At 46.4% G+C, this 21,171-nt stretch overlaps 1 protein-coding gene across 1 annotated transcript in view; it reads left to right on the top strand.

Moving 5' to 3' along the window:
* The window catches only part of NETO2 (neuropilin and tolloid like 2), an 87,282-nt gene extending 67,638 nt beyond the window's left edge, over positions 1–19,644 (top strand). The window contains exons 8-9 of the mRNA XM_029608469.1: positions 10,468–10,581; positions 18,982–19,644. Coding sequence (XP_029464329.1) covers positions 10,468–10,581; positions 18,982–19,562 — 695 coding nt within the window. The 3' untranslated portion in view covers positions 19,563–19,644. The remainder of the gene's footprint in view (positions 1–10,467; positions 10,582–18,981) is intronic.
* Positions 19,645–21,171: the final 1,527 nt, after the last annotated feature.

The following is a 21,171-nucleotide window of genomic DNA, read 5'->3' as shown; positions in this document are numbered from 1 at the left end:
TGAAAAGAAAGCTTGCCTTAATAAAAATGTACAGAATGAACTCTTAAATGTCTTTGTGCACTCCGTTGTCTTTAGCTCCTGTGGTAGAGAATTTCAAGATAGAGGTGCCGCCACTGAAAAAGCACCTTCCCTCGTGGCCCTTCGAATAGTGGGGTCCATCCAACAGAGCTCTCTATGAGCTTGTTTGTTTATTTATTTTTTGTTTATTTTTTTTATTTTTATATGCTGCTTTTTGGCACTTCAGAGCGGATTATACTGGATTATATAGCCACAGCACAGCATTTATCCGAGGAAGTGAATTAATAGCAAATAGCTGGTGTACTAACATGGCCATTTTATAGTTGACCCTCCTCTGGATAGGACGCTAGTGGAGGTCGAATAGAACGGGTGAAAGGATTTTCTCCTAGGAGAAGCAGGATGGTAGACCTCACATGTGGGTGACATCATCTGATGAAGCACAGCACAGAAAACTTTTGTCAAAGTTTCTAGAAACTGCTGCTATCCGTGCGTCCATGCGAGGTCCCCCTTTCGTCTCTTCCACAGTGTAGTAGCCTCGCTGTTGTGGAGCTCCAAATCCTTGAAAGTGCTTTCTATCTTTTTCAGGGAGTTTTCTGAATCGGGTCCACGTTTGGTTCCTCCGTTTGGTAGAAACCCTTGGCTTTTGCCTTCATTATTCGCGATCGATTCCCGACTTTCGCATCGTGGTGCCTGTCAGTCATCGACCGTGCGCTGGCCTCTTTTTTTTCAATGGCGTCGTCAGGTTTTCAACAGTGCCCCCGGACCATGTCCATCATGGATGCGCATGAGGTGTGTATCCTCTGCCTGGGGGTCTCGCACAACGTCCGAGGTTGTTGTTTGTGCGACCAAATGACCCCCAAAGGGCGTCGAGCGTGCCTGGATAAAATGGAGAAGCTCTTCGGCGCTCCAAAACTTTCCACTTCGGCTTTGGTATCCTCCATGCTCAAGGACCACGGGGAACCATCCCCATCTCTTCCCCTGGCGATCCCGCTCTCCAGTACCCCTAAGGACCGTGGAGAGGAAGATTGATCCTCGGTGGTTTCTTCCCTCCCTCTAATCTCCGGGCATCATCTTCCTTGGCGCTGGGGAAAAACAGGGCCGAGTGCCAGAAATCCAGGAAGCATTGACATCAGTCACCATATTGCCATGGTTCCAGAGCGGCATCGGTGGCTGCTGAGCCGCCATCGAAGTGGCACCAGCCACCGGAGGCCCCATCCTCCGGTGCCCCAGTAGCCCAAGGTGTTCCCCACCGGCAACAGTGCTGGGCACCGTGCCTCCTCGTGATCCTTTTGAGGATGTGCCAGCGATGCCTCGTCCCCCTCCATCAATCCTAACTACCCAGTACTTCCAGGAGGAGTTGGACCGCAGGATGTAATCGATGGTGCTCAAAGCGCTACAGAGCGTCGAGCTGCCAGCACCACCGGCCCCCTTACCGGTGCCCGAGCCTCCACCATCGATGCTCACACCCCTGCTGGAGCGTCTGGACATCCTTCTTGGCACCCTACCGATGCAAACAGTGCCCGAGAGGCCTCTGATGCCTCCTCAGCCACCGACGCCCTCTACTGGAGTGATTCAGATTCCCGGGTTCTCCAAGAAGGATGCCGCTGGCGGTTCCTCCCGGCATACCTCAGCCGATGCCCCCCTCAATGCCTGGGAGTCCATCGATGCCGCCAGTGCTCCCACGACCTTCAGTGCCCTCGGGGCCCAGGCCTACTGCCCATCGGCCCCGGCCCTTAGCGTCTGGGCACTATGACTCATGGGGCCATAACTTCTCAGACTCAACCTCAGAGTTCTCCAACAACCTCCTCTCAGAGCCTTCTCCTCCAGAGGAACAGCGTTGATCTCCACCCGAAGACCTGTCATTTGCCAGCTTTGTAAGGGCCAAGACAGAGGCCATCCCCTTCCAGCTCCTGTCGGAGGAGGATACCTGTCACAAGATGCTGGAGGTCCTCCATTTCATCGATACTCCAAAAGAGATCGTGGCGGTGCCGGTACATGACATCTTTAAGGAGCTTCTCCTCCGTATGCGGGAACACCCGGTGTCGGTATTCCTGGTTAACAGGAAGGCTGATGCGACTCATCTAGTTCAACAGGCCATGGGCTTTGAATGGCAGTACCTACCCCACAAGTCAGAGGTGGTGGAGTCTGCGCTTAAAAAGGTCAGACACTCCCAGACACACGCTTCCGCCCCTCTGGGGCACGAACACAGGGAGCTCAATGGCATAGGGAGGAAGATGTTCCAGGGGGCTATGCTGGTTGCCCGTATTGCGGCCTACCAGTTATAGATGACCCAATACAGCCGCAACCTATGGAAGCAGTTTCAAGAGTTTGCAGAGGACCTTCCCCAGCAAAGAGTCTCTTGCAGCCATTGCTACGCTGGGGCTTGAAGTGGGTAGACATGAAGTCAGGTCTACCTATGACATGTTTGAGACCGCAGCCCTTCTAGCCGCCAGAGGTGTCTGTGCTAGATGGCTGGCTTGCTTGGCTCCGGCCTGTTCTGAACCTCTGGCTCCGACCAGAGGTTCAGAACAGGCTTACGGACCTCCCCTGTACAAGCAAAAACCCATTTGGGGATAAGGTGAAAGAGGTCATGGCGCAGCTGAAAGATCAACATGATACTCTTCAGCAACTCTCAGCCAGCCCCTCTGAAGACCCTTCCTCCTGGCCGGGCTCTTGCAAGCCCTTCTACTGGCCAAGGAAGTACTTTCCTCCAGCTACCCGGGCCTGCCCGCCTCGGTCCAGCCCTAGAGGTCGTGGCCGACAGCAGCGGGTTCTGAGGGCCCAACCAGCCCCCCAGCAGGTCTCGTCCACCTGTTTTTAACTGGCAGCAAGGGGGCACGAGCCAAACACGGTTCCCCCTGGTGGTCGATCCCCCAGTCAGTGTCAGGCTCCTTTGCTTTGCCTGCCGCTGGGAGGCAATCACTTCGGACCGTTGGATCCTCTCCATTATCCTCCAGGGCTACTGCCTGAATTTCAGCAGGCTCCCAGAGAACGCTCTCCCATGTCCATCGTAGGGTTCGCCCGCCCATCAGGTTGTCCTTCAATCGGAACTTTCTGCTTCTAGTGGCGGATATGGTAGAATCGGTCCCCCGCGAGCAGCTGTGCCACAACTTCTACTCAAGGTATTTCCTCAATCTGAAGAGAAATTGCAGCTTGCGCCCCATCCTCGACCTCAAGGCAAACCGATTTCTCATAAGAAAAAAGTTCAAAATGGTCTCTCTGGGCACATTGATCCCACTCCTCCGAAGAGGAGACTGGCTCTGCTCCCTCGACATGAAGGAGGCTTACACCCATATTGCAATTGTCCCCAACCACAGGATGTACCTCCACTTTCTGGTGGGGATGGCACATTTTCAGCACAAAGTACTGCCCTTTGGGCTGGCATCAGCCCCACGTGTCTTCACAAAATGCTTGGCAGTGGTGGCTGCCTACCTCAGGTGTCGCTCAGTCCATGTCTTTCCATACCTAGACGATTGGCTGACCTGAAGCTATTCCCACTCTGGGGGCCCTGCATGCACTGGCCTTGACAGTTCAGACCTTGCAGACATTGGGATTCATCATCAACTTCCCCAAGTCACATCTCAGTCCGTCTCCACGGCTAGACTTTATCAGCACCAGGTTGGATACCGCACAAGCGAAAGCTTTCCTGCCCAAGGATCGAGTGGTTGCCCTCTCCTTGCTGGCCACCCTCATTCGCAGCAGGAAGAGAGTGCCAGCCCATCTGCTGCTCCGCCTGCTGGGCCACATGGCAGCCTCGGTTCACGTGACCCCCTTAACCCACCTCCACATGTGGGACCCTCAGTGGGCCTTGTGATCCCAGTGGCGACAGGTGTCCCAGGATCTAGAGGCACCCGTGACGGTCACGGACTCTCTCCACCTGTCCTGGTGGGGAGGCCCTGCCCAATCTGGAAACCAGGCTCCCATTTCAGCCCACACCGCCCCAGATGATCCTCACCACCAATGCCTCGCCTCAGGGATGGGGGGCCCATTCGGAGGGCCTGCATACCCAGGGCCTTTGGACTATGGCCAAAGCTCACTGCCAGATAAACTTCTTGGAGCTTCGGGCGATCCATTACATCTTGTGGGCCTTCCAGGACAGGCTGTCCTCCAAGGTCGTCCTCATCAGAATGGACAACCAGGTGGCAATGCAGTACATCAACAAGCAGGGTGGCACGGGCTCCTTCCTCCTCTGCCAGGAAGTGATACAGGTCTAGGATTGGGCCCTTTCCAGAAGGATGTACCTACAGAAAAATGTATTCAATACAAAATACTTTGCATCATACACAAAGCAATCTATCAGGAACAAGTAGAATGGCTAAATGCAGTCGTCCGGCTTCATACCCCACAGCGAACCTTAGATCAGCCAACAAAGATTTATTGTCAATACCGTCTGTCTCTTCAGCTAGACTTGCCACAGTTAGAGAGAGAGAGCCATTTCACTGGCAGATCCCAGACTATGGAATACCCTTCCAGCAGATCTGAAGTTACAGGCCAATCTTAAGTCGTTCAGGAAAAATCTTAAAACCTGGCTATTTGATCAAGCATTCAAAGAAGGCATTGGTTAAATTATCTCCATCTGTACTTTAATTTTTATGGATTGTTTTTAGACCATGTCTATCTTCTCTATTTTATAGTTTTTAAGTTATTGATCTGTATCATCATTCTTTAATCTTTTGAATATTTGTTTTTATTTTATTATCAGTAATTTATTAGTTTTATTGATTGTTGAAGACCTGCATTTTTTAATTGATTCTTATGATTTTATCATCTGTCATTATTTTACAGTTTATTGATTTCTATGTATTATTTTAAATTGTCTGTAAACCGTTGTGTTGGCTGGCTCCAAACATCGGAATAAAAAAAGCCTAATAAATAAATAAAATTATCTTTGGCACCTGTCCTAGTGCTTCCACCGGCCCTGCTCATGCGGCATCCGTTCAAGCCTCTCAAATCCTGTGACCTGAAGTTCCTGACCTGGAAAGTTATGTTCCTGGTGGCGATTACTTCCGCTTGCAGGGTCAGTGAGATCCAGACCCTGGTCACTTACACACCCTACACAAAATTCTTTCATGATGGTGTGATGCTACACACGCATCCAAAATTTCTGCCAAAGTTGGTGACTGCTTTCCACATCAAACAGTCAATTATCCTTCCCATGGCCTCATTCTGACCTGGAGGAACGTGCTCTCCACACCCTGGACTGCAAGCGGGCGCTCACTTTCTATTTGGACTGTACAGTGAGCTATAGACAGTCTACCCAGCTCTTTGTGTCTTTTGACCTCAATAGGCTGGCAACAGCAGTGGGGAAGCAGACCCTGTTCAACTGGCTAGCAGATTGCATTGCCTTCTGCTACGAGCAGGCAGTCCTCCAGCTGGCTGGCCAGGGTGAAGGCTCACTCTGTGCGGGCTATGGTGGCATCAGTGGCCCATCTGCATGCGGTCCCTGTTGCTGAAATCTGCAGGGCCGCAACCTGAACTCCACTCCACACAGTCGCAGCTCACTACTGCCTTGTCAGGGACAGTCACCATGACAGCGCTTTTGGCCAGTCTGTCCTACACAATCTATTCCAGTCCTGAACCCAACTGTTTTTCATCGTGCTCTCTGTGGGACCAGACCGTCCCTATTTTCCTGCTGTCCTAGAATACCTGTTACAGGTAAGCAACTGCATTTTCTCTTGTTATGACCTGTGATGAGCAATACTGCAGCACTCAGTAAAAGTACCTAAATAGATTGAATTACAGTAGTCAAGTGTCGACAGCAGAAAGTCCTGAATGATGGAACAAAAATCTCCAGCTTGTTATGACCATCAGTCGCAGACGGCCGATTCAATTCACGTCATGTGCTGCCCCGCTCTCCTCTCTGGGCCTACTCGCGGCCGGGGCTAGCTGCTGCCACCGCATTCCTCCGGGTTCTCAGGACTCTCCATGGTGGCCAGGACGCCATTGCCACCCACGCCGACTCCGGGCCTTTACGGTAAATTTGATTATATGTACAGCCGTCGTAAGCTTTGTTGATTACTGCAATTGTTTTATTTTTAAGCCTGTTCATTTAACCTATGGTTGAATTCTGCTACGTTAACTCAGTTTTTTAGATCTGTATCTTCATAGACTGTCTTTGGTTTTGTTATCCTGTTTTTTCCCTTTCCCTTGTTACACTGTATTTTCCACACCTTTTGTTAAAATGTGAACCGGCATGATGTTTCTGACGAATGCCGGTATATAAAAGCAGTTAAATAAATAAATAAATAAATAAATAAATAAATAGGCACGTGCGCGCACCACTGGCCCTTCCTTTGAAGGCCCAATGGCGGGAATCTTAGGGGTGTCCCCGACTGATGACATCACTGGGTTGGGATTCTTAAGCACCGTCTTCGCCCCTTGCCAGCTGACTTGGCAACGAGTTCCTTCCCTACTGGTACTTGTTCCTGTCTCCTCGGACCCGTGGTTCCTGCACCGGATCTTCCTGCTATGCTGGACTCTGGCTCAGGTACCCCGCTCCTCGGGGGCCTGCTTGCGCTTCAGTTGGAGACTCTGTCTCCGGGCTTTCCCCGCTCCTCGGGCTAGCCCTGCGCTTTCCAGTGCTCCTGCCTGCCAGCCTCCTTGCTCCTCAGGGTTGTCCCTCGGAACTGCCTTACTGCTTTGGAGACTCGACTCCGCGCTCCATGCTCCTCTGTGCCTATATCAGTGACTGTACCTGTGCTTCCCTGCTCCTCGGGGCAGTGCCTGCGTTCTACACCTGGTGTCTGGAATCTGCACCTCCCTGCTCCTCTGGGTAGTGCTTTCGTTTCTCTTCCAAAGATTCCATTGTGCGCAGCCCCACTCCTCTGGTTGCTGACGTCACCTCTTCAGAGATTCGACTCGGGCTTCCCCGCTCCGCGGGACAGCCCACGTCATCACACCCGAGCCTCGCTCGCTAAGCAGCCCCGCCCCTCGGGACAGTCTCTGCTGCGGACCTCCAGGAGTTCCTGTGTCGCGCTCCCCGCTCCTCGGAGCCTGCCTAGCGCTTCTCTCTCAGAGGTTCCTGCTCTGGTGCCTGCATCTCCAGTCCTGCCTGTATACTGTGAGTTCTCTCTCTGGACTGTGTCTCTTACCCTGCTCCTTGGGATCCCCCACAGTACTCTCTCTCCCAGCTCCTGCGATCACGTGGCAGTGACGCAGGACGCCCTGTTCCTCTGCACACTACTGTATCTCCTGCTGCGGCTGACCTCGCCTCCCGATGGTGAGGACCTGTGGGGCTCCTCCACTCAGGTGGTATCAACCCTCACCTTGGGCCAAGGATCCATGAAACCCACGAATCCTAACACAGCTCGTAATAGAGGCTTGGGTTTGTGCAACAGACATAATTTATGAAAGCCAAATCTAACAATAGCCTTTATCTGTGGAATGCTAGTTAGCAATCTATTCCATCAAACCTTGAAAATGGAAAATTCATTTTAATGTGATTGCATCATTGTGGTATTGTCTTCCACAATGCACATATTTATAAGCCAAATAAATTGTATTTCTCCTTTTACAATTCAGTAGTACTGGCCAGATTCCTAAAAGTATTAACTTAGCCCTAACATATTTAGATAAGAGCATGAGAATTCCCTTGCTGGGTCAGACCCAAGTCCATCAAGCTCAGTATCCTGTTTCCAACAGTGACCAATTCAGTTCACAAGTACCTGGCAGAATCCCAAATTGTAGATAGATTCCATGCTGCTAACACCCAGGGATAAAGTAGTGGCTTTCCACAAGTCTATCTGGTTCCTAATTTATGTACTTCTCCTCCAAAAACTTGTCCAAACCTTCCATAAAGCCAGCTATGATAGCTGCCTTTATCACATCCTCCGGCAATGAATTCCAGAGCTTAACTGTGCAGAGAGTGAAAAAATTTTTTCTCCAATTTGCTTTAAACATGCTGCTTAGTAAAATCACGGAATGTCTCCAAATCTTTATATTTTTGTGTAAGAGTAAAATAACTGATTCACATTAACCCGTTCTAGTCCACTCGTTATTTTATAGACCTCTATCAAATCTCCTCTCATCTGTCTCATCTCCAAACTGAAGAGCCCTAATCTCTTTAGCCTTTCCTCATAGGGGAATAATTTCATTCCCTTTATCATTTTGATCGCCCTTCTCTGTACCTTCTCTAGTTCAGCTATATCTTTTTTTGAGATGTCTAATTTCCTGTCAGGAAACTAACCTAACCTAATAAGACCAGCATGATTTTGTGTCTGTCTGGTCAGGCCAGTTCCGTGGAAATCTTAGAGAGTTCAGTACACACTGTGATGCCACTGAGCATTATTAAAGCTACCTCACCATTGATTATTGCCTCTGGTCATCAGATGATTCCATTTGTTCCCTATTTTCCTTTAGAGATAAAAAGATCTGAAATATTTCATGATGCATTTATTACACAGAAATCCCATGTGCAAATATCGAAGAAGGAAATTAAGCATCAAGAAATATTCACACATCTTCTTTTCTATAGCTTTAAATTTTCTTTTTTTATTGGAGAGGGGGGAGAGAGAATGTGAAAGGTATGTAGTGGTTAATACGTTCACACAACATGGATTGGTTTTGGGGTTGTTTTTCAGTGACTCCAGAGTCCATATTTTAGTGGTTCTTGATGTAGCCATATTTTCCAGATGTTTGTGTGATGTGCACATAGGGGCAGATTTTAAAACATACGCCGGCCAATGGTCGGCCCGCGATCCTGGGCACAGCAGTAAATGGCCGCTATGCCTGGAGACTCCGGCCCTGCCCCACCCCCTTTTTCAAGCTCCGGGACTTACACACGTCCTGGGGCTTTATGTGTGCCGCTGGGCCTTTTGAAAATAGGCCTGGCGCGTACCCCCCCCCGATGCGCATAAATCCTTGAAAATCTGCCCAATGTAGTTTTGTGAAGATCAGCACATTCATTACTCTAATTTGTTGCTTTGTTCCAGTGGAATTGGTCAAAGTAAGTAAAGTTTTCTTGTCAATGGAAGGAGCCGCAGTCTGTGGCCCCTGAGCAGGGATTGTAGCTGGGCTAAGATATGTGGGGGGGAGGATGGGAGAATGGGGCTGGCCCAGTGGCTTGGGGCAATACCTGGCGACTGAGTTTTCCAGAAAGAGCCCTGGTGCACGATTCCCAAGCTCAGGGCCACTGCCCCAGTGACCGGCTAGGAGCAGATGGAAGGAAAGGTCTACGGACTGGGGAGGGTGGAAATGCTGGAAGAAAAGGCCAGGTCCAAAAGGAAAAGGCAGGGGGAAGACAGCTTGGGCAGTTAGAAATGACATTTCATGGCATCCAGACTTAAGCTGTTAGAAGCTCAGAGGAGCAGGAGAAAACTACCAGGCCCCAAACAGATCTGAAAATGGTGAATAGCAATATCTTCTCAGCAACTAAGCAAACATCGAAAGAGAACGCCAGAATCTGAATGAGCCGGCTCTCATCTATTTAACTGTCAACAAAATTATCTTGTATGTTTAGCTCTGCTGTTGTCGCCTACATGCATCCTGTAGGGATCTCCTGTAAAACGGGATGAGAGTGTTAGGTCCACCATTGGTCCAGTGTGCACTGAGTCTACAGAGGGCAAGCATGCCCCTTCCCATCTCCCTCACATGATAATCTGATCTCCAGTCAAAAGCTGTAGCCCAGGAATCTCTCCCTCTGGGATAATTTTTTTTTTTTTGCCGAACTTTTTGATTATTTCAGTTTTGGACCCGCCTGGTAGCAGCAGAATGACGTGCAGACTTCTCAAAGACTTAGAAAGCATGAGCTGGAAATGCCAAAAACGCTGTACGCAGAGCCCACCCTTCTGCGGGTCTCCGGCACTAAACACAAACAGGTGCCTGGGCTCTTAAAGGTGCCCTGTTGGCCGGGGTCCACGCTGACAGGTTGCATCACCCATACTGGAACAAAGGCCACGCCACCTACTTCTGCCTCGCAGCATTTGTACCCGTTCTCAATGCAGAAGCCTGGGAATTACTTTTGACTCTCGCCGCAGGTACAAAGAGCGCTCGGTCGCTTGCATCTGCTTGTCCCAGGGGGTCAAATTTTGCTGGAAAAGTAGGTGTGTAAGTAATATTGAAAATATCATCCATGACCACAGTTTTCTCTATTCCTCCAACCTAAACACGCCTCCAGGAGCGGCGGCTTCTCAACACTGCTACAAGCATGCACCTTGTAGGACAACGTGCGTGCTTTTGACCGCACTGAGAAAAGGCAATTTTCAGATGGCCCATTAATGTGGGTTAAATGCTTTTTACCCATGGAAATCACTTTAAAAATTAGACCTCGATTTGCTAGGATTAGGGACAGGATGCCATGCTGAACATGCTCTGGTACTGAAATTGTAATTAAAAAGACAATAAAAATAAATAAAAAGGAACTTTAGTACTTGTGTAGAAACACAAATAATCCCCTGTTTTTTTTCTTTGCTGACGGTCTTCCTGGTGCTTTCTTCTTTGCCTTTCTTCCAGCTCCCTGTACAAGCGGGATGTTCTTCTGCCACAGCAACATGTGCATTAACAGCTCGCTGGTCTGCAACGGCATCCAGAACTGTGCCTACCCCTGGGATGAGAACCACTGCAAAGGTGAACACTGCGCAGCGCCTAGGCCTTGTCCTACCACCTTCCCCGTCACATTACCTTCCTAGCAGGAAATCTGAAATGGCGTTGTCTGCTGATGTGCCAGTATTCGCTAGGCCCTCCAGCGCTAGAAGTGTTTTATTTGTTCTTTCTTTTTTTTTTCCATTTAATTTTGCGATCCTTTCTGCAAGAGGATATTGGTAGCCTGGATTTGAAGACCTGTCCTACTCCTCACAGTAGTAAAGGTTTCTCAGCTTTACATACACACTTTGCTGGGAAATTCGGTAGCACGCCTGTACCCCTGAATTTATCCAGCTATGTCAAAGTTAGCTGAATAGATTTATCTGGCTTAATTTTAGGACTGCTCGCTGGCATCCCTAGTTTTCTGTCTGCATGAGCAAGGTAACTGCTGATAATCAGTGTTTATCCAGCTTACTTAGCTGGAAGATGGGCTCCACCCCTGACTTAGCTGGCTAAGGTTTTAGCCAGGTAAAAAACAGCCAGCTATCGGCTCGATACTGTAAGGCCGCGGTAGAAACAGTGCGGCAGTGTCAGGCACACCCTTCCTCCCCGCACGCACAGTTCTCTTGACCTAGCGCCTGATACTCTTCTAATTGCATGCAAATGCATGCCGCGGCTGTGAAGCGTTAGGGAAGGGTTATGCCCGCGCAACCCATTTTACTGTATAGGCGCTTAATACAGCGCCTATACAGTAACCTGAGTGCGCTGGTGCCTGTCATTTCAAATGACATTTGAAATGACAGGCACCAGGAAGTGTAAAAAACAAAATTTTTAAATACCTGTCGGAGGGCCGTGTGGGTCCAGGCGGCCGGCGGGCGGCGGGATCCGGGGGGCGGGTGGTCGCGTGTTAAATCTAGGCCGTGGGCGGGTGGGCGCCTGTTCCAGGCGGCGGCGGCGGGTAGACGCGCGTTAGTTTCAGACGGCCGACGGCGGGAGCCGGGGGGCGGGTGGTCGCGTGTTAAATCTAGGCCGGGTCGCACAGACGCGCATTCATCCAGGCGGAGGAGCCGGCAGCGAAAGCAGCCGGCTCCTCCGTCTGGATGAATGAATGCGCGCCTGTGCGACCCCTGCGATTCGGTGCTCAAGGCAGTCACATGCCGTGACGTCGGGCGTCGTGACGTCACGCCTTGAGCGCCGAATCGCAGGGGTCGCACAGGCGCGCATTCATTCATCCAGGCGGAGGAGCCGGCCGCTTTCGCCGCCGGCTCCTCCGCCTGGATGAATGCGCGTCTGTGCGACCCGGCCTAGATTTAACACGCGACCACCCGCCGCCGCCTGGAACAGGCGCCCACCCGCCCGCGGCCTAGATTTAACACGCGACCACCCGGCTCCGGCCGCCTGGACCCACGTGGCCCTCCGACAGGTATTTAAAAATTTTTATTTTTTTTTCTAACAGGTTTTATGTGTCCCACAGCATTACATTTTCTCGATCATCTCTGTATCACTTTTTTTTTATTGTGTTTTATTGTTTTTGAGTATCTTAAGCGGTGTCGATGGATTTGTTACTAGACTCACAGTCCTAACACCTACTAGGGGGAGGCAGTAAACTAACACGTTAAGGCCGCGGCAAAACAGCGGGTTACTAAGGAGATAATATCAGCGCCCGTTACAGTATCGGAGGGGAATAGCTAATTCCTTCATTATTCAGCTAATTCGTTCATTTACACATCATATACATGCTGCGTGCGGAAAGGGTTATGTGTCTATTTTACGAAGCGCTAAGGACGCGTGAAACTGGAGACTGGATCGCTGGATCGCCTTACTCGTCTGTATTGTGCGCTCCCAGCACGTTACAGATGGGGAATCTTTAACCGCACGTTACTGTATCGACCTGTATATTAGGGGCAGTCAGACTGGTGGGATTTTAAATGCCACAGTTTGACAGGCTAAGACTGGGACTTAGCCAGACAAACCATTTTCAAAATTGACCCTGTAATGTTTGCTTACTACTTGAGCTTTGGCTTCTGTATTTGACAGGCATGGCCCTTTCGTCCTCTTTTTCCTGGAATCAGGAGAACATGCAATTCCCAAGAGCATCGTTTTGTTTTAAGCCTACAGAGGCATGCATAGCACAGACTGGCCATATGGTAGCAAGCAGAATTAATATTAATATTATTATTGCTTGAAGAGTTGAAGGGGGAGCAGCATTATATCATTACCAAAGCTTCAGTTTACTGTTCCGTTTCCTTGTTCCTCATAAGCATTCAGTACTAGACAACACAGAGGTCTGCTCTCATGTCTTTTCCTCATGTAATGTAATTCTGAAACAACTGATTGGGACAGTGGGCGGACTGCTAGGTGAGATGGAGACTTTTCACGGGGAAGGAGGTTTGTTCCTGGGTGAAGAATTTGACATGGACGAGGAAGAGAGAAGGCCGAAGGGGTTGGCAGGGAGATCTCGCAGTGCTATGGCACTCGGAGACTGGGACAAAGAAAGCTTGTATTGGTTTTGAAAGTGTAGCACTGATTCTATCTTCCAATTACACCTAACGAATTAGAAGCAATTAAAGTGCTAGCAGAAAACCAGGCTCCTCTCTCATTTCATCCTCTTGCTCTGACAATATCCACCCCAGTCAGAGCAGGAGCTTCAGACCTAGCAATTTCACCATCCTGAACTCCAACTCCTTTGAATAAAATTCTTCCTTTCCAGCATTACTAACAGGCCGATATAGAAATCCGGGCATTAAAACACTGTGCTGGATTTCAGCACACAATTTTAACACTCAGCTTTAAAAAATGTTTATCTCCTGATGCAGCAAACTAATGATATGCTAAGGCATCAGGAATGTAAAGAAAATACGTTGACCCTAAAATATGTATTCGGTACAGGCCAAACACATTTTAAGGGGATGAAAGAATTAGTGCCCAATAAGGAGGAGAGTGTTCCCAGTGCTACTGTGCTGATACTTAATACTTATCCAGCTTGAAGTTTTCCTGACTTTTTTAGTCTTTTTTTTTTTTTTTAATTTTTTGGGGGTGTTTTAAGTGTCAGCACAGTAGCACTGGAAACGTAACTCCATCTCCGGCCTGGAGTTTCCAGCGCTAAAAACAATCCAGGCTGGGCCAATGCACTTCTCTGCATCGGGGAGTACTGAATGGGATTTCCATGCGAGGGTGCTAAGCGGTATTCTCATTTAGAAACGCACATTTTCTGCAGGCAAAACTCCTTGCTCCATCGGCAGAAAATGTGAGTTGGTCTGCAGGCAGAAAGGTGCATTCAGCCAAACGCACCTTTCAACATCAGCATGTAAATCAGTAACCCTGCTGAGGTATCTGCGAGATTAATTCTGCCATCAAATATACGTGGACATCTTATTTTGTTAACTCAGTGCTGTTCTATTTAAACTTGTGATACAGAAAGGTAAGTGCAGGAAACCTGTAAGCTCATTGGAGGGACTAAAACCAGCTGGCTTGCCTGTCTTTGGAAAAATGAGTGGCAATGGAGGCCAATGTACTAAATCACCCTGAGCCTACTGCTGGTTTTTACTCCAGTTTTATCATGGGATTTTCAGGTCTAATCTTCCTCAGGTATGTAGCATTGAAAATACATGCGCTAAGAAAACCACAATATGCTTAGCATGGGTGCATGCAAATCCCACGTAATGGAAGGCATTAGCTAGTCCCCAGCAACGCAGGGAGGTGCATTAAAGGGCAGACAGTATAAAGCACATTTTCTTAAAGCTGGAAATTTCCTGCATCAGAGCAGGGGTAAACCTATCCTCACATTTCTGGTGGCCATGTTATCCTATTGCTGTGCCCAGTGTGGCGGTGTCTAGCTGCTTCTACCAGACTGGGCACAGCAATAGAATAACTGTGGCCACCAGAAATGTGAGTTTTACTCCACCTCAGACCCAGAAGTTTATTTCCGGTATAAGCTCTTGAGGTGGGCACCTACAGCTGAAGAATACATCAGCCTTGTGCACCTCAACTTTGGCAACACTGTTGTAGATGCCCATTCCAGAGAGCTTACACTTTGTTCAGCTTACTATAAGTGCTTACTCCAGAGAGCAAACTCTTCCATGCAAGGCCATTTTGGCACAGAATGGCAAGTAAAATAAAGCATAAGCTCTCTGGGGAAGGTACCAAGATCTAGCTTAGCAAAGCATAAAACTCTTGGCAAGGGGAGGCACCTGCAGCTGAACAGGATACCAAAGTTAGATGTACAGTACTATAGTGCATACCTCTCAGCTGAAAGTGCCTGCCCCAGAGAGCTTATGCTTTTATTTTACTTGCCAAAATGGCACCGCATGCGAGACTGGTGCTCTGCATCCCAACCTGTGGGAGCATTCTCTCATTCAAGTCCATTTTGACAAGGAATGGCAACTAAAATAAAAGAATAAGCTTTCGGGGAAGGCATTTAAAGCTAGATAAAGCATAGGCTGTCTGGGTGGACATCAACAGCTGAGCAGGACAGACTTTAGCATTGTGAATCTACTGTCCAGCCGTTCAGGATAAGAAAGAAGACCTGTGACTGGTGCCTGCCTCAGAGAGCTTATGCTGGAAATTTTAACTCCTGTGTTTGAGGTAGAGTAAACTCACATTTCTGGTGGCCAATGTTATCTATTGTGCCAAGGATGGTACTCCACCTCAGACCCAGGACGAGTTACATTTCCAATGTAAACCTTCAGCTGAACAATGCGTAAGCTCTCTTGGGAGGGCACCTACAGCTAAACCATACATCAAAATTGGAATGCACAATACCAAAGTGCATGCTATCCTGCTGAAGATGCCTTCCCTAGAGAGCTTATGCTTTATTCAGCTGTAGGTCAAAGCTTACGCTGGAAATGTAACTCCTTTTTGGTCTATGATGGAGTAAACTTACATTTCTGGTGGCCAAGTTATTCTATTGCCAGTTAGTAGAAAAAATCTAAACACTATCTAGAGGGCACAGCAACAAAATATCATAGCCACTAGAAATGTGAGTTAACTTTTATTCCACCTCAGGCCAAGGAGTTAATAAAACACCGGAGTCAGGAGGTTAAGTGCTTGAAGTCGGAAGGGGTTTGACTGAAATGGCCTTTTATGTAAGACTGGCCCTGGGCATCCCAGCTTGGGCACGATCTTGCATGGAAAGCCATTTGGGCAAGGCATGCCAAGTGAAATCAAAGGGTAAGCTCTCTGGAAGGGGTCACCCCAACCATTAGAGATGCCCCGCAGCAAGGTGCAGCATCTTCTGCTGTGGCTGCCAGCCCTAGAGAGGTTATCATTTCATGCACAGACATTTTGGTCACACCTCTTCCTCTTTGCTCCTGTTTTAAAGCACTTTTTTGCATTAGTGCAGATTTTTCAGGCTAACGAACATGTTAGTGCATTGTTTTCACTTCGCATGCTTTTTTTTTTTAATTCCTGCTTTATTTGCATCCTATTAGCTTGCTGCGTCTCGCGGGGACTCCTGTTTATAATATGCGTGTTAAGTAAAATCCATGCTAAAATTTAACTCTAGTTTTCATTGCAACGACCCCACTATATCTAGCACCACTTAAATGCTTTGCTTAAACATGGCCACTCCTGGAAGAGCATGGCGGGGACTGCTTTAACTGATAGCTCCCAGGCCTCGGCTCCCAGTAGGACTTTCCCCTTCCGTAGCCCAGCCAAGATGCAGTCAGTAAGTATTACCATGCAGAACAGCTGGAGCTCTTCCCTGCACAACAGCTGGAGCTTTCCCCTCACTATGGTCACTATATCCACAATAAGTTTTAGCTCTGGCCAACTCAACGAACTAGATCTGAGCCTGGGAATACGATTTCAAATAGCGAAAATATATAGATATTTTTTCTCACTGTTTTTACCGCTTTGCAAACTTTGAACAGAAATAGAGAAACTTTCAAATCTGTCATTTCAGAAATTCTGAATAATAGTATTAATATTTCAAACATGGAATGCTCCTGTAATAAGCTAATACCGTTGTGCTCTTTTAGGTGAAGCTTTCAAGAGGCATGCGTTCGCTGTAGCTAAATTCCGGCTGCTCTTCCAGGTTTTACCAGTCCCTGTTAACAAACTGTATTTTTTAACTTTCAAAATATTACCACCACCTCCACAGTTACATGTTTTACACTGGAGAGATCTTTTACCCAAACTATAATAAACTCCAAATTATATTTATTTCTCCTACAAATAAATCCCCCAAAACAACAGAGGATATTGATACAAAGAAAGAAAGAAGTAATAATAAACTCTCATTGGAATAATTCCAAATAAGAATCTCACTTATGATAACCAATAAAATAAATAGAGCAGCAAACATCATCGCACCTTAAAAATCACCATAGAATTGGTGCTAGAAAATCAGACACAGCGGTAAAGGAAAAAAAAAAAAATACAAAAACAGCATTGCTAATGGAAGTGTCAGTACCAACTGGCTAGTCTCTTTACTAGGTTGGGAGAGACAGAAGATCATTAAGTACCAAGAGATTCAATCACAGGCCTGCAACATGTGGCAGAAAGATACAGAAAGAGTCTCCCAATTATTGTGGGTGACACTGGCTTGATTAAAAAGAACTTCCTCGCTGACAAGGATATATCCCAGCTGACAGCTATAGAGTGCGACCGCCTATAGGATATTGCTCCTTATCCTAGACAGTTTTTGCCAGCTTCTTTCACTACTCCACCCTCCTGGGTAGCTGAGCATGCAAAAGCCCCTTATTAATTTACACTCAGCACTCCTCCATTCTCATTTCTGTAGCTCCCCTTCTAGACTAGGAAGGATGGGATCACACTCAGTACCAAGGCTTAGTCCGAGCAAAGCCTTTCTAAACCCTGGCATGGATTCTCTGAACAGGGGAGGGAGAAGGATATATAGTATCTCCAGGGCCCAAGGCATTGTGCAAATGTCATTCTAGGGAGGTACAAGCTCAGTATTTAAATCCTTGTGATTTCCAGTCCCAAATAAACCAGGTTGGGTATTCCAAAATAAAAGTTTACAGCGATGTAAGGTATATTATAATTAATTGTTCTCTCATTTCTTACCCTACTCAACAAAATATGTGAGTCCAAGCTGAATAGAATTAGGCTAAGCAACAAAATCCGCTCTAACTAAAAAACCTACACTGATCCCAGGTATCGCCTCCTTTTTCCACAGGCAGGAGCCTACCACTGCAGCAGCTTCTGATGAGAATTTTGTACCAAAATGGTATGCTCCATGCCTCCCTTACTACAAGTCCTAACACTAGGGCCATCATCGACAAGTGGAGATCCCCAGGGAGTCTCTACATTTCCAACCACAGTATCTCACAGTAATCCAAACAGCCACCAACCCCTGTATGGCTATTATTGGAACATCCAGGCTCTTGGATCCCTGTGGCGTTTCTGGCACTTTCAACCCACCCCATCAGTCAGGTCAATATGAGGAACATATAGCCTGCCAACCCGACCTAGCTACAGAAACACCTGCATTTCCACTAGGACTTCTAGTTTTTACTGTTCATCTTATGAACTCCAGCAAGAAGCTTTCTTTAGCACAACAAGTGTATTAAGAAGACCACTAGCAGTAAACTTGAGAGATTGAGTTTCTGTCAGGCTATGTACAAAACAAATCTAATTGAAAACACTGTCCCTTGGAAGAATGGAATTGTTAGATTTAGTTCCACCCACTTCATCCCTCTTATTTCCCAAAAAAATATTAAGTTGTTCTGGATCCGAAAGATCATAGGAATGTTACATTTTGCAAGGTAACTCAAGCAAAATTGAGCTCCCAAATCAACCACTTCTTGAGGCGTATCAAGAAATGTTCTTCTCTTAGCCTGACTGAAAAGCTAGAAATTGCAATATGGTACTGGTTCTAGTAGTATTTCTTCAATTTCAAAGAAATGCACTGCATTTATTAATATTTTATTTACAGAGCAATGGACCCAGTGCTGTAAAAGAGAATAGAGATAAAGTGGAGTCACAGAAGTAACACAGATGGACTAGAGAGGGGCAGAAAGGCTCCCAAAGAGTTGACAAACTAAGTGAAGCACTTTGGTGAAAGACAAAAATCCATGTGGGTGGGGATCAGATTGAGGGGGAGGAAAGAGCCGTAGACTCAGGACTAGCAGAACACTTTGTGGAAGTGATGTGTTCTAAGGCGAGATTTGGAGACAAGAACCTTGTTGAACATAGAGCTTCTGGTTAAATGACACTGGAATTCTGTTACATAAACTATTCCATTCCATCTTAACGCAATACATTTTCCTGGACTGTTCCAGACAAATCTTAGGCTACAGGAGGCGCTGTATGCCAAATAATTGGCCAGTTTGCTTCACCTGTGGAAAAGCTCCAATCTGCACTGTCTTAAATATCTATCTAGACTGTCCTTCTAAGGTTTATAATCATGAGCAGTACATTATATTGCATTGGATGAGACGTGCATGACATAATCTCAAGGTGACTCGTCCTCTCTTTTTGTAGAAAAGAAGAAAACCGGACTTTTTGAACAAATCACAAAGACCCATGGAACAATTATTGGCATTTCTTCGGGGATTGTGTTGGTCCTTCTCATTATTTCTATTCTGGTGCAAGTGAAGCAGCCACGCAAAAAGGTCATGACTCGGAAAACTGTGTTCAACAAGACAGGTTTCCAAGAGGTGTTTGACCCACCACATTATGAGTTGTTTTCTTTGAGAGACAAAGAGATCTCAGCAGACTTGGCTGACTTATCCGACGAACTTGAGAACTACCAGAAGGTAAGGCGCTCTTCCACATCCTCCAGGTGCATCCATGATCATCACTGTGGCTCTCAAACTGCGAGCATAAAGTTAAGCAGGACCAACCTAAGCTCTATGGATCTTCCCTTCCGCAACGATTTTGCACAGCCCCAACCCATGAAGACATTTAACAGTACCTTCAAGAAAAGTACTTACAGTTTCAAACAGACCCATGACTGCCCTGAGCAAGGGATAGAAGACAGGGTGATGGAGGAGATTCCGTGTGAAATATACGTCCGGGGTCGAGAGGATTCTGCCCAGGGTTCGATATCCATTGACTTTTAATCTTCCCCTGACTAAAAGTAAAAACAGTTTCCGTACACATATATGTATATATATATATAAATATATATTTTTTAACTTGCTGTATCAGGCTATAGAAATTTCATTTTCTAAAAAAATAAATAATTTAAAATGTGCAGCTCCTCAGAGCAACCAATACTTCTGGTAAGAGCAATTGCTGAAGCGATCGGACTAGTTCGGCAATACAAGTAAAGGTTTTGCATGATGACAATATTCTTACCAATTTTAAACAGTAGTGTCTACTTTACTCTGCAAAATTCAGAGGGGTGCAAAACTTGCACGAAGGAGAACAGCTTCATAGGATGGAGCTGAATACCTCCTGATGCAGCGTGAATATCTGAGGGGAGGGTTGGGGGGGGAAAAGCCACAACCAAACATCTCCAGTTATTTGGCCACTTAGGAAATTGAAATTTGTAGAATGGAGGCCATTACAAATAAGTGATAAAACTGAGGGATTCTAGTAGTTGTAACCAAGAAACAATCTACAATTTTTTTCCTTTTAGGTATTTTTTGTGCCTGTTTTCTCGTTTACTCCTAACCGTATTGGTTGACTAAACCAATAATTTTAACAGTTCAGTTATGCTAAGTCAGAAGTTAAATGTAAACACCTGTTTTTGATACAGATGTTTATCATGTGTCAAGTTACTGCTCATATTACAGTGGTAAGTGCCAATTAAGATTCAAAAGTATGTTGCATCCATCTGTTTCATATTAAGTCGTTTCTATTGCTGCCCTTTAATTACTGTTCCTAGTCCATCTGTCGTGTGAGAAATGCGTGAAATTGTTTATTGCCTTTTGATGGTGTTTTATTTCTGACTGAATATCTTAGTACCTATGGGATAAAATGTATGGTCTTTGCAACTTGTGGATAAAAGATCCTCCACCAAATGAAAAGATGAGTCTTTCAAGTTTTAGACAGTGTTGGTATATTTTGTAGGAAAGTCAGCCATTTTGGAAGCTTGGGTCCTGGCCCTCTGGTCTGAGACACAGGAATTATGTTGCCATATGTGTTATTCCTGTATATCTGCGAGGTTACCAGGGCTCTTGGCTTTTTTGGGAGCAAAGAGAAACTCAAAAGTAACTGCATCGGTCCTTCAAAGGTTTTATTTGAGATTATTACATTTTTTTAGGATTCATTTCCATCTTGACAAAATTGTACATTTCATTTATTTTTACTGCTGGTTTGATCTTATGTTATTTTTGTAGGACATGTACAATACCACAAGATTTATAAACATAACCTAAAATTCCTACAGGTTTTTTTTTTAGATTTTTGTATATGATTTGATACTGTATAAATTGTTTATTAAACTAAATTGTAACACTTTTAACAGTTTTGTTTAAAGGCATAGAGTGCAATCCTTGCTGATGACTACATGCTGATTGATATGTTTTACAATACAGTGCTGTCATGTACATATTTCAAAATTAGATTGTATATTAGACTTTTTACATTCTATTATTTTATATTTACAGATCCTTTTTTTTTCATAGTAAATGTGTTCTTATAATTAGAAATATCCTGTACCGATGAATGTACATAAAAGATTATCAGAAGAGGTGGCTTGTTGGGTTGCTTGCACTGTGGAAT

The sequence above is a fragment of the Rhinatrema bivittatum genome, chromosome 7 (assembly GCF_901001135.1).
Source record: "Rhinatrema bivittatum chromosome 7, aRhiBiv1.1, whole genome shotgun sequence".
In the NCBI taxonomy this organism is placed as follows: Eukaryota; Metazoa; Chordata; class Amphibia; order Gymnophiona; family Rhinatrematidae; genus Rhinatrema; species Rhinatrema bivittatum.
The sequence above is the reverse complement of the archived record's forward strand: the minus strand, read 5'-3'. Positions and strand labels throughout refer to the sequence as shown.